The sequence below is a fragment of the Colius striatus genome, chromosome Z, assembly GCF_028858725.1.
Source record: "Colius striatus isolate bColStr4 chromosome Z, bColStr4.1.hap1, whole genome shotgun sequence".
Taxonomy (NCBI): domain Eukaryota; kingdom Metazoa; phylum Chordata; class Aves; order Coliiformes; family Coliidae; genus Colius; species Colius striatus.
In genome coordinates, this window is record NC_084790.1 from 63,574,239 (window position 1) to 63,587,856 (window position 13,618).

The following is a 13,618-nucleotide window of genomic DNA, read 5'->3' on the forward strand; positions in this document are numbered from 1 at the left end:
CCCTTACCATTCTATGATTCCGTGAATTATGATAAATAACCCTTCTCAGACCTGGAATTACTCAGGTGGACTTATTCATTGGCAGTTGTCAATGTGACAGCTGACAAGTGAAGGAAGTGTTTTAACTTTGTTCAAGTCCTTTTGCCTTGCCTACTATCCCAGATCCTCTACTTGTGGTCATTTTAGACTGATTACTAAATAACTGATAATTTTCTCCAGTTGGAAAAACTAGCTTTTGTAACCCCTGGCAAAATTTCACTGGTGCTGCAGTTCCTCAAGCAGTTCATTTAACCTGTTGGGAAATTTCCACATTGACTAGGATTTTTCTTGACACCGTCAGTATATCTCTTTAGATGTCCTAGCTGAAGGTATTTGGAATGTAGGAAAATAGGAAAAAGTGTAGGACATATAAGATATTAAGAGTTTTGGAATCACATTTGTGTCTAGATAACTTTAAAAGACAGAACTAGAAAGTGTTGATTCACAACATCTCACAAAGGAAAAAAGTAAATAAGAAGGTCAATGAAAAACCACACATCACAGATTTTCACTAAAATAAACTGGTTATTTTCTTGCTTGGTGTCTCATTTTGCAACATCAGTCTTTTGTGTATTTGAATATCTGAAAAAAATAGTAAATTCCACTGAGATGTAAGATTAAACCAAGCTGAAAAAAATAGCAGATAAAACCCCCAGGTGGGTTGTTGAGTCTCCTTCTCTGGGGATGTTCGAAACACACCTGGATAAGTTCCTGTGTGACCTACTCTAGGTGGTCCTGCCCTGGCAGGGGGATTGCACTAGATGATCTTTTGAGGTCCTTTCCAACCCTTCTGTGATTCTGTGAAAACAACCACTATGATTCTACAGCCATGTATTTCTTGCAAGGTTGTCTCAAGTTAGAATACCTTGAGGCCACACTTCTGCTATAATAAAAACCTTACTTGTAGCTTTAGGTAGTTTTTATTGCAGTGTACAAGGAAACAGAGGCCCAGAATCATATAATGGTAGGGTTAGAAGGAACCTTCAGAAATGTGTTTTATTGTTATTAAAATAAGATGTATCAAAGCAGGTGTATTATTCATGAAACTGTTGGCCTGCTTTGGAGGATCTGAGGGAGTAGGTTCTTTGGTAGGATTTAGGGTTTTATTGGTTTTATTTGATAGTCCTAATACTTCATCAGGCTGAATCTCAGTTCAAACTGTGGGCAAATACATAAAATAGTAGAGAAGAAAATTTTGGCCCTATAGGAAGATTTTTCTCACAGAATATAGATGTTTCTTGCAGTAGACAATTTATACATTGCCTTGTTTAAAGATAGAAATTTCAGTTTCTTTTTCCTGTAGAATTTGAACATGAGCAAATTTGTGAAGTGTTTGAATTGTGTTCATAATATCAATTAAGGTTTTGTCAATAATATATTGTTTCAACCAATCTAATCATTCTGGTATTGGACTACTTGCCTCAGAAGAGGATGGGAGGGTTTGGCTTCAGCTCTCATGTGACAGTACATTTAACTAATGAGCACCTCCTACTGAGTGGATGTATAATTAGGTAGTGGACCAGAGCAAACGAGTGTATCAGTGTAGTCTGTTAAAATTCATACACATCATGACGCTTCAGAGAAATCATGCAGGTAAAAAATCAGGATGTAGTTCAGTAGAGATGAATAATTTTTTTGTTTTCTTTAGATAGGGATACTCAATTTTGTAATTACAAATTGGAGAGTGACTGATGAGGCACTGCAATAATAAAACAAGCAAAAAAACAAGCAGTGTAGTGATTGTCATGAGGCATCACCTCACTCGTGTGATGTTCAGAAGACAAAAGTAGCTTTATGAGATACAAGGTTAGACATCTGTAGTAAGGCCTTGGCTTTCTTGTAGATGACTGAGCTTCCAAAGGTGCCTGTCTTTTGTGTGAGTGGACATTAACATATCTGTTATCCTTAAAAGTTTTTTTTGCCCACATAGGATTCCTTTTCCTTTCCCAATATGACATACCAGGGAGAAAATTCTGGGCTACAGTTGATGGCGGGTAAGCACTTTGAAAAAGCAAGCACAGGATGGGGGATTGTGTAAGAGGGAGTGCAGACCCAGAGGTTGAGGCAAAGTTAGTTCACCAAGCTTGTATGTCCTATTCTGGAGCAGGATGCCAATTCTGCACTACTCAGCTCACCATGGAAGGCAGAAGACGACCCTTTGTGAGAGGTTGTCAAGAGTGAGAAGGAAGGCGTTTTCATACCATTTCCTCTTTTCTCTGAGAAGAGTGGTAAAGGGCTTGTGCTGTTCAGTGTGGAAATGGTGAAAACTGCTTGGTAAGGAAGAACTCCAGTTGGCCATTAGCCGGCTTTTTATTTTACCTCCAGTTATTTGAAGCACCTTCTGTTATTCAGGGTTTGGCTTTTGTAGGCATCCAGAAGTTCAATTGACAACCTTCTGTCTTGCTATTCTGAAAGAGATTTTCTAGTTCAGGTAGTGATGCTGGGAATCATTTTATTTACGTTGTGCAGGATCCTTGTAATCCCTCTGTAATTATGTAGCTTATAAATGAATCTAATTATTTTAAGATTAAAGTTGTATGTAATGTGCATAGTATCAGTTCTAGCTGAATAAAGATCGGTCTGATTTTTCTGGTGTAGCCCTTAAGCCTTATGCTGTTTTTAATAGGATTTTAAATTTTCATGTTCAGAAATGTAATCAAAGAGGGAAGCTGATATTGTGGTTTAGTTCAGAGCTGCAGGTGGCAAGTTTTAGCCTCCTTAAGAATCCTGTGTGGCACTATTTATGTCGTTTCTTTTCCTGTGTAATACCTTTTAGAACAGGTACACAACAAGAAAGTGTATAACTAGCCTTGTATGTTTCAACAGTGTTCTCTGTGGGAAGCTTTGCTTTTCATTCTGCAGGAGGAAAAAAAAAGACAGACTTGTGCCAATGAAAGTTCCTTTGCATCATCCTGTTAAATGATGTAGGTAGCTTGGACGAAGAGATAAAGCAAGAATATATCCAAAGTCTTTAGCTGTAAACAAAAAAGGTAGTTTTGTTCTCTTTGGAGAGTTTTAACTCCAGAGGAGGAACAATATGAGGAAAGAGGTTAAAGACTTTAAATACAGCCATTTGTTGTAATATAGAAAGTAAAGAAAAAGTTTTGCCTCAGTAGCCAAATTCACTTGTCTTCCTAGGAATAGGTTTTGAAGTTTTAAAAACATTCAGAGTTAAGAGAAAATTGTTAGATGCTGGTAGTGTTTCATTGGAGACTACAATTGTTTCTGTAAGTATTTGCTGCAGTTATTGTGAAAGCCTTTCTGGAGTTCACTGATTACCAAGAGCAACTTAATTATGGATAAAAAATTCCAGGTTCTTGGACTTGCAACATAATGTTAGTGAAAAACAAAAGTGAAAAATACTTTAAATGATCTTTTTTTAAAAAAGGCAACTCACCCACTGTTTTGACTCCTCTAATGCTTTAGGCAAAAATTAAGATACTTGTAATGAATATCCATGTAGTAATGTGTGCCTTTTACCTCCTCTAAATAGTCTTTATTCCTAATCATTTGAGATTTTTAAACTGTTGCTTATTTTTCATCATAAATCGTTTAGGTTTTTTTTTCTTTTTTCCTGTGTGGGAAGGTGTCGGCGATAACTCTTTTGAAAGTTGGGAAGCAGTATAATTTCTTTTGTGGATAGATGCCAAGATACTTATCAGCACACGTTGGAAAAGGCTCAGTGATTATCTAATTTTTCTGTATGTGTTCTTAAACCATTACCACACTGGCTCACAAGGAGAGGTTAATACAGAAACAACGTTGGTAATTCCTCCTTTATGTTGGTTGGTAACTGTCACTGCTTTTTGTTTCAGATTCTCATCGATGAACTTTCATGCACTAAATATTGGGTATCCATGCACGTCTCAGACCATAGTGGATTTCATTACCGCCAGTTCTTACTCAAGTCCTTGACAGGCAGAACTGTGACTGACAATAATGTGCTGGTACAGAACCAAATGGTAAATGAGCAAAGCCTTAGCCTTCAAAAGGAGGAGGAGGAAAGTGCAAGGGCAGAAGCTGCCTGTGTGAAAGAACAGAGTGTGGATCTCACCCACTGTTTAGAGGAAGAGTTGGAGCTCTGCACTGAACTGATTGATACTTACCCAGGGCATGAAACCTTGTGGTGTCATAGGTAAGGTCACTTGACCAAAAGAGTGTTCATCTGATTTGCAGGTTGTTCTTTGTCTAATGTTTCCAGAAAGATTGGTTTTCTGACTTTTAAAAGGTACCACTCAGTAAAAGAGTGCTTAAGCTACCATGTCATAAGCCTTTGGAAAACATTCAAGACTATATAATGAGAGCTATTGAATGAAAAATTTGGTTGGACTGAAGTATCTTGTTCATGTATAAGTTCCACATGTTCCTGTAGTTTGTGCAAGAGATACAAGATACTGTTAATCAACCTCCTCACAATACCAAAAGATGAGCAAAACATAGGTAGATGAATCAGCTACAGAAGATCTCTCCTTTATCACCTCTCAGCTAGGTGTGTATACCTGAGTAGATAACAGCAGAGCCATTTTTTGTAGAGTGTGAGCAGATTTTTTTTTTTTTTGGTTTGTGGGGGAATCTGGTGGGATGCAAATGAAATGAAGCTATTTGGCAACATCAGTGGATTATTTTCAGAACTTGACTCTTTTTTTTCCTTTCCTTTTCTTTTCTTGTAATTTCATTTTCCTGTGAAGAAGGCTTGTGTTCTACCTTCAGCACCACATAAGCAACAAGCTTCCTCTTCCGAGTGTGGTGGTATCATCTGTGGACAGCAGTGATGAAACTCTGAATAATTCCTACCGTGGTCCTGCAACAAGTAACATGGCACAAGCTATGGATGTTGATGGTTTAAATGAATCCAGCAGCAAACAAGGTTATGCCCAAGAAACAAAACGCCTGAAGCGTGCTCCTATGCAGGACTCTATTGGTCCAGAAAGGGAATACCGTTTCATTGATGAAGTATTATCAACTTGTAAGGATGTGGAACAAGCCAGGTTTGCTACTGCTTACAGGAAATGGTTGATTACTTTTTTAGGTCAGTGAAGGAAGAGTTTCAGGTCTTCAGGGTTCTTCTTTTAGTGCAATATTCTCTTTTCAGACACAAATGCATGTCTTGGTTGAAAGTGTTACCTAACCATGTGTTTCTCACTCTTTCAATAGTCTTAAAGTTCATATTCAGAGTAAAAGTCTGTCAGTTTATTAAAGACCCAGCATACCTTTTTATTAAACAAATGCAATTTAGTCTTCTTAAGAAATCACTGGGTCAGCTTCCTACCATGCTGTTTTCTTATTTTGTAACTTCTGCATTAAGGTGGACTCTGAATCATTTAACTTAAAAAAAAAAAAAAAAGTCTGAAATGGTTTTGAAGCAGTGTCTGGAAAAAGAATAGGTGGGTGTCAGATAAATCTATTACCGGGTTGTTCCTCCGTTTTACAGTGGCATCTTTCTAATACCTTATTAGATTGAGATTATATTCAGTGAGTGCTATTTTGTATTAGCAACCATCGGTACAAACTACAATGTTTCTTTCTCAAGGCTCCAGTTAACAGTTTGAGTCATGCCTTTTACTATTGTAACTGAATTTGTGTTTGCTTATTAATTATCACATGAGTTTGATTGAAAACTCAAAGAAGTTGAAATCCTGAAAAGCAGACAGAGGAAAATGTGACAAAATAGTTCAGCCATATGTTCACACTTAACAGTCAAAGCTACATTTGGGAATACTTTTCTTAGACTACCTTTTTTCCTACTTCTATTTATTTATTTATTATATCTCAACAATCCAGAATTAATGATGATAACACATTTCTGAATGTATTATGTACACTACAGAATCTCAGCCTGCTAAATCACACATTGGTAACGTACTTAACCGAGACTGTGCAAGTCCAATAGATAATGGAGTAAAAAAGTAATTCTTCTGACTAGTCATTGAGACTATACATTTCAAAAAATGTATAGCTGGAGGGAGCTATCTCTTCACTTCTGTTCTTTTGCAGAGCTTCAGTCTTTGTGATTTTTCTCTTTTGACTTTTCAGAGCACTTCTCCAACCATACATCTCTGTTTACGTAACTGTAAATTGTAAAGGAATTTGAAATGCATTTCTATTCCAGTGAAATTAAACATGAATGCTTTGTCATTTCCTTAGATATTGCCTATATAAGGGATTTTCTACATTAATGGAATTTTGCTGGTCCAAAGAACTAGGGAAGAAACATTGTACAACTTTAGAAGCTTGTAGAGTAGCAACATTGCCTCTGTTCCAGACAGTTCACTGAGGGGATTAGATTTTCAAGCAATTTTTCCAAAATTGCTATACATTTCTCCTGCCCAAAGTGCCTCCTGTGCTAAGTTTTAAGCTACTGTTAGTTGGGCAGAGAGGGCAGCCGTGAGGCAGGAAAGAAAAACAAAACAGGCAGCCTGCTCAAAAGCTAACATTTGGAAAAAAAGGCACTTAAAACATGGGGAGTTCCAACAGTTCTAAATAATATGATGGATGGAGATTACACTTGCATTTCAAAATGAGGAAACCACCTCTAGTGGTGAGTATGTTCATAACTCATTTCAGGCACAGACTGACAGACATTTCTAAATATACACTCACCTGTTTACAGTACCTAGATAAGACTGACCTAGGCTTGGGCATCTTCATGGCAAAACTTTGTCTCATCCACAACAGAAACCGTATATCTAGGGACATTTTACATGGCTTTTTTTTTTTTTTTTTGAGATGCTCTGGAATGCTGTCTTGGTTGATGATTTTAGTTGCAGAAGAATCTATGCAGTGTGTGAAGGAGATGTGGGAACAGAGTGAGAGTCTCACTTGGCTTAAGATATTGGCTGTGACAACTGACAAATGGGTATGTTTAGGTACAAACTGGAGTCTGAACTAAAGTTCTTAATTTGAGAAAGAACTTTTTAACCATCTCAGATGGTTTTTGAGTATGAAAGATACATTAAAACATGTGTAATAGCCTTGATTAACAGTATCCCATTTGTGACTACTATGAACCTGGAAAGTGTGAAGTCAGTTGGCACCGTAATAAGGGTACCATTTTTGGTCCTAGATTGCTTACACAGTTAGTAGTAGTTGTCTTCTGTTTACCTTGGCAAAAATTACCTGTTTGTGGGTAAAATATTGATGGCAGAAGCACGGTAAGAAATATTCCTTAAACTGTGGAAGGGAAGAGATGCTCTTTTCTTGCACTGGAATGATTGAAATTTTTAGAGGAAAAGATTTATGTTAGGATCTGACTTAAAATCCGTTCTATATTTCTTCTAGGCTATAATTGTTAGTCATAGTTGACTTTCTTAAAGCTATATTGTGAAAATACTGTGCTATAGAATTTGATAATCTTTCCATCATAAACACTTAAGATCGAACAGCTACCCTTGTATACCTATGTGCAGTTCCTATTCACATCAGCACTAGTTAATGCACTCTTGTAAGAAGACAAGATTTGATCCTTTGTAACTGACCAGAGTGGCGTTGTATATTTGTACTTGAGTAATGGTCTAAGCTCTAATTAGTAGTTTCCATTAGTTTTATGAAATACTGATGACTGTAGTATGACTCTTAAGTGTTGGCTTTTAAAGCCTACAACTATTTCCATACTGGCTCCCTCCTTTTTAAAAAAAATCCTATAAGAATAGTTACATTTGTTACAAATGTTTGCAGACCAGACAGCCACACAGGAAGCTAAACAATAAAAGTTTCCTCTTTGAAAAAAAATGCAAACCACAAGGTGGCAAAATTACGCTTTAATTTTTTCATAGTAATGACATAAATTATATTAAAAAAGAAAAGACATAACTGAGTTGCTTCAAGCTGACCATGACCTGAAGCCTTTTAGCATGTAACTATTGAAGAGGTATTTCCAATAAGTTGCGTTAAGCTTACAACTGTGTGATGTACTGCAAGGAACATAACAGTCTAACAATTGCATTATGCTGCAGAGTCCCACTTGGGCACCAATTGAAAAAAAAGTGGCTTCAGGCCCTTTGTAGTTAGTGTGCATAAAAGTTACTGAGTGCAGCTACATCAGAGAATGATAAGGTAGTGAACGTGCTTGCAGAGAACATGTCCAACAGAAGTTGCAGATTACAAGACACTTACTCTGAAGTTCCTTCAAATATAAAATCAAACTTCATACGTCTGTAAACCTGTTCATGTAAAATTCAGCATCTTCACTGATTTTTATCTTCTGCTGTAGTATTCCTCATGTGAATTGACGCAAATTCTCTTTGTTAACTGGATTATTTATAGAAATTTCTTTGTGCTAGAAGCAAAGGGTTTTGAGGAGCAAATGTAATTTGAGAGCAAATGTAATTTGAGACTACAGAAGTTAGAATAGGAGGAGTCACTTTTTTTAAGGAGTTGAATGCTGCTAAATACATTACTGTTATTTTATTGACTTTTCTTGTGTGTCAACAGTCACTGGTGCAACACATGCAGCATTAAAGATAGCTGCTATAACAAACTTTGTATAAAGTTGTTATTGGAACGTATTTCCTTAGTTACTCTGATTAATATTTTTTAATCCAGTCATGTCTGCATGTTAGTGTTTTGTTGACTTCTTACATATTTATACAATCAATTCCTTGTGTTATTTAAAAGGGGGAGAAGTAAATTTTCAGTTTATACTGTTTGATTATTTACCTTTTATAGAACTTGTTTTAAGACAAATAAATGAATTGACAATATAGTGAGAAAGCTTAGATTCTATCTTATAATAAAAAATTCTGGCATTTCCAATTTCATGTTAGTGATGCTTTAATTAAAATGTGGACAGGAGCAAATTTTTTCATAGGCAGAAAATTGATAAATTTTTGAAACGGTAATTTATAGTATTGTTGACCAGAAACAAAGGGTTTTGGAAAGACTTGTCTGCATAGCCAGACTCCATAAGCATACTTTTTCAGAATAACATAATACCATGAAAGAAATGTGTACCAGAGAATAGTTTAGGTGATGAGTCTTCAGAGACTTGATGAATGAATTTTTGGACAAGGTTTGCTTAGGAGCTATTTTGTCTCCAAAAATGTTCCGTAGTTATTTTAATAAAGTAGGAAGTGAACTGTTGCACTTAGTATAGGGGGGAAAAAAAACCCCAAAAACTCCTGTGCTGTATCTAATAGAACACTTTTGGAAAAAGCAGCAGTGAAGTGAAATGTAGATGTGACTATTAAAGGCATGTTTGTCCTGTACTCATTTGGGGATGAGAGGTCTCTGCAATTAAATCTTACTATTTTGTATTTATACGAAAGAAAGAGAGTAGCTTGCCTATTCTCAAATGCACTTAATATTCAAGTTCAGTATCTCTGTCTTAAGATTATTTTCCTTCTTTTTTTTTTCCTGTGTGCTCAGAGGTGTCTTTTCTTCCCAACCTCTCCTCTGTTCTTCCAACCAGCAAAGAAGAATGTAGCAAAGCATTGGTAAGGTGGCCTCATTTCGTATTTAGATAACTCTACCTCCTAAAAAGTGCTCTGATAGATGTCCTTAAGTGGAGTTCATCAGGCTGTTTTTTTGCTAGACCTGCATCCTCTTTCAGAGGTGAAAAGCAAAAGCTTTATCTATGAAGCCATCTAGTTACCCCAGGAGAGTTAAAAGGAGGGGAAAAAAAAAGTATATTGTCATTAAAGTTGGGAGAACTAGAATTAGCATAAACTTTTATTAGTCTTTTCCTCTGAAGAAGCAATGTGTTTCTGAAAAATGGAGGAAATATGTGCTTCCAGGAAATATGTGCTTTACAAGAAATTCCTTGTAGACAGTTTATGCTTCTGAATTATAGACCTGACACTTCCTAGGGGCTTTAACTTAGTGTGTAATATTAACTTCTCAGGGCATAGCCTACTGTAGTGAGTTAGAGGCCATTTTTACACAGTGAGGTGCATATTCGTTTCACCGGAAAGTGAGTGTCTTGTGAAGAAAAGAGCTTTTCTTGGATGGAGTGTTCCTGTATGTTCATTGTGAATAAAGTTATGGAAGTGGTACGTTATTAATACAGTAGAATTTCCTGAATGGCTGCGTAGAACAAGTAGATAAATGCTTGGGGATTTTTAACGGAATATTATCTGTTATTGAAGAATCACATAAATGATACAAGGTACCAGAACTTATTTTTACAAGGCATAGTATATATACCTACTGTATTCATTCCTTTTTGTTCCAGATTTTCTTTTTTTTAAGTGGCGGCTACATTTAAAACTGGGTGGTCATTTCAAAAACCATGATTGGGAATGTTGTCATTATGTGATGTAATAGAAACAGTAGATGTAGTAAATGGTTTTTAAGTAGCATTATGATCCAAAGCAGTGACAGCACTGCGGTATTTGAGTCATTAAACACTAATTTTGTAACACCATCATGTCCATCAAAGTACTATTCTGTGTAGGGCAAAATGTTTATTTTATGAAGAGATGTGAAAAGAAAAATAATTCTCACAGCTTTTGTATTAGAAGGAAGTAGGATGGCTTTTAAACTTGATATTATAAATATTTTAAACATAGTATTTTGCGCTTTTTTTCTATGGAAAACTATCAGATAAACAGTTGTGACTATGTAAGTTTTATGTACATTTCCAATGCAGAGAAATTAGATAACTAATAAAATTTTGTAGCAGAAGGAATGACAGGACAGTAAGACACTGGAAAGTAATCTGTTAAGTGGCTGATGTTCTACAGGGTAGTGAATGTAAAGCATTAATTTGTTTTTTCAGTGGTTGGTCTTAGTTGTAGGATTAATTCCTTTCAGAGGGAATTGTTTTCTTTCTTTGTCATCAGTAGAGAGCTTATCTGTGAATAAATTACCTGCATTTATTTTCCCACAGTAAATGTGGATGGGTGGATGGATGAACTGTATTTATGTCATGTGCTGTGAAAAAGGCAAAAATCTTCCACATATGGCTATTTTTGTATAACACTGGTAGCCTGCAAACAGAACTCTTCCATGGAAGGCTTGTCCTAAGTCTGAATCCAGCAGGACCATTGCCAATGTCAGGATGTTTGCTGAAAGTGGCAAGATGTCTTGCTTCCCCTCTCTTGCTTAATATGCCTTACTTTCACAGTACTTGGACAAATACGTGCATACACAAACCAAATTATTAGAGACTGTTTATTCAGAGTGCTTGTAGGGAGTGTTTGAGACAGTAAAAGAGTTTGTAAGGTCTGTCAAGCAGGAAGTGCTCAGCCAGTATCCTACCTGGGGAACTTTTATTAGGAGTGCTCCAGGAAGGAACAGACAGGCATAATCTGGATAAAGATTTTTCCGTTTTGATGCTTTAGCATCATAGGAGATTAAGAACAGTATGTCAGACACAAACCAGCAACTGAAATTGGTATTTGAATACAAACCAGAAGTAGCCTGTCTTATACTATTACTTTCAATCTTTCAGGGATTTTTTAAAATAAAATAAATCATATTTTTAAAAAATAAATGCAAAGTTACTTCTTTTTAATAACTCCTGACTTTCAGTTATTGGATTTGAAAGCTCTCCTTAAAGGGCTCAACTTTATTGGAAAGTATTAGCACCTTTCCTCTCTTTTCCTGGACAATGTGATTCATTCCTAATTTTTTAAAATGAGCACCTAAAATCATAGGGCATTACTAAAACTATAGCTCATCACCTTAAATGTAAAACTTAAGCAAGGACATATTCCACTCATACAGGTTCTTTTTTTGATTTTATGTCACTAGGTGCAAGGACAAAAGGTAGTGAGAACACGTAAGAAAACATTAAGCTGGTATGTACAGTTTTAGTTTACTCAATTTGGGGGTTGATTAAATCAGAAAGCTTAGCATGAGCAAGTAATAAACCCTTGTTCAGAAATAATTTGCAGGATCTAGCCATTAGTTTGTTTCCAGTCTGAGTGCTTGATTTTTTTACATCTTTTAAAATGAGTGACAAAGTTCTCACTGACTTCACTGACATATGATCAGGCCACACCATGGAGAGGATACCAGCCAATAAATAGCAGTTTTGTGTGATGTATTCTAGTGATGACTTTGAAGTCATAAATACGGCCATTTACCAAGGAAGAATGCAGTTAGGGTGGTGTATGTTCATCAGCACTTGTGACTAAGGAAAAACTGTTTAAGGTTCTCGAATATTACAGGTTTTAAAAAGGCAGCTAGAAAGAAATATGTGTACTATGGTGTATCAACTAAGAAAGCTTCATTTTTTCCCCACCCTCTTTCACTCCCCCACCCCTTTTTTTGTGTGTTTTTTTAATTCTTTTGTAGTGAAAGACAGTTTCATGCAATACATCTGTGTGTAAACCAGGGTAACACATTAGTTTGGGAAGTCTGGCAAATTGATAGCAGGTAGGTTCACGCCCGAGTTTTATTCAATTAGGGATGAATAGTAAGCTTTTACGTGGCATGTGATAACTGATGTGATATTGAAGAGAGAAAGTCTTAATATATAGTGAATGGCTTAAGTGTTGCTGTTGTGCCAGCATGGTATATACATTTATGGTGCGACAATAAACTGCACGTTCATCATTCTGTCATCTCATGAATGCTTATAACTAGGTAACAGCTATTTTCCTCTTTTAAATGCATCTGCTTACATTGATTTGAGATGTTCTACAATTATTTGTTGTTATCTAGTACTAGATAATTTTCTCTACACCTTCAGTTCCTCTTCACTGGAACCTAGCCAAGTATAGATTTTCATGGTTATACGTCAAGTTTTGCTGTGAAGGGAAGTAGAAATTCCTCCGTATAAAACATTCAGTTTTCCAATGTCTAGTTACAAACACAGGAGGGCATCCTAGCACTGCTTTCCAGTTGTGCACTCTTGAGTTTTACCGTGTTTATCTCAAATATTTTGTATTGCATGTTAATTACATTTTTACATGTCCTTGTAGTACAAAATAGAAAAAAAAAAAAACAAACCAGCACACCTTTACAGTCCTAACTATTCTATGCAGAAGTCTTCCAAAATTTACAGGTACAAATTTAGTGGTGGTGGTTGGTAAATAGATTTTTTTTTTTAATTTATTTATCAGCAGGCTTGGTTTTATATGTATTAGTGACAGAATGAACTAAGCACAGCTGTAAGTTACTGTATTTCTGTAGAAAATGGAAAGTAGTGTAAAATTGTTTTTGTTATATGTTGGCAGTTTTAAAATAAACTTTTCATCTCCTAAAAAACTGTTTTCTCTGACAACATATTTACCCTGGACTCTAACTTCGTTGTTTAGCAACAGATACTCTTCCTAACTATTGCTAATCTCTTTTCAGTGATAAACTTCTTTTGACAGGAACTGTTCTTTCAAATGTAGTTGATGGCAACAGACTCATTTTTGATGTAAAGGTCGACAGTTAAGAATTTTTCAAATGCATCTTTTGTTCAAGATTGGTTTGTGAAAGGGTGGAGATGAACAGTAGCTCTTCTGTATAAGATATTTCTTGCTGGCAATAAGCAGCTAGCTATACTGTCTAGAGTGCGGAATTTGGACAGCTGAACAATGCTCACGCTGCTGTAACTTCTGTGTGTTTCAGCATGATGTTCAGTGAGGTGTTTGCCTTTTTAAAAATCTGGAATCAACTGGCATAGCTTTTGCCCTTCTATCTGCGG

General features: G+C 36.0%; 1 protein-coding gene across 2 annotated transcripts in view; it reads left to right on the forward strand.

The window, feature by feature from the left end:
• The window catches only part of PTAR1 (protein prenyltransferase alpha subunit repeat containing 1), a 39,654-nt gene extending 26,502 nt beyond the window's left edge, over positions 1–13,152 (forward strand). The window contains exons 6-8 of one of the 2 annotated variants that reach the window (XR_009820885.1): positions 3,855–4,174; positions 4,728–6,895; positions 9,403–13,152. Coding sequence is in view for 1 of the 2 variants with exons in the window: in XM_062018621.1 (XP_061874605.1) it covers positions 3,855–4,174; positions 4,728–5,076 (669 nt within the window). In the remaining variant the exon portion in view is untranslated. Of the gene's footprint in view, positions 1–3,854; positions 4,175–4,727; positions 8,554–9,402 lie in introns of those variants that run through there. The other variant, XM_062018621.1, reaches the window with a different exon arrangement.
• The last annotated feature ends 466 nt before the right edge of the window (positions 13,153–13,618 follow it).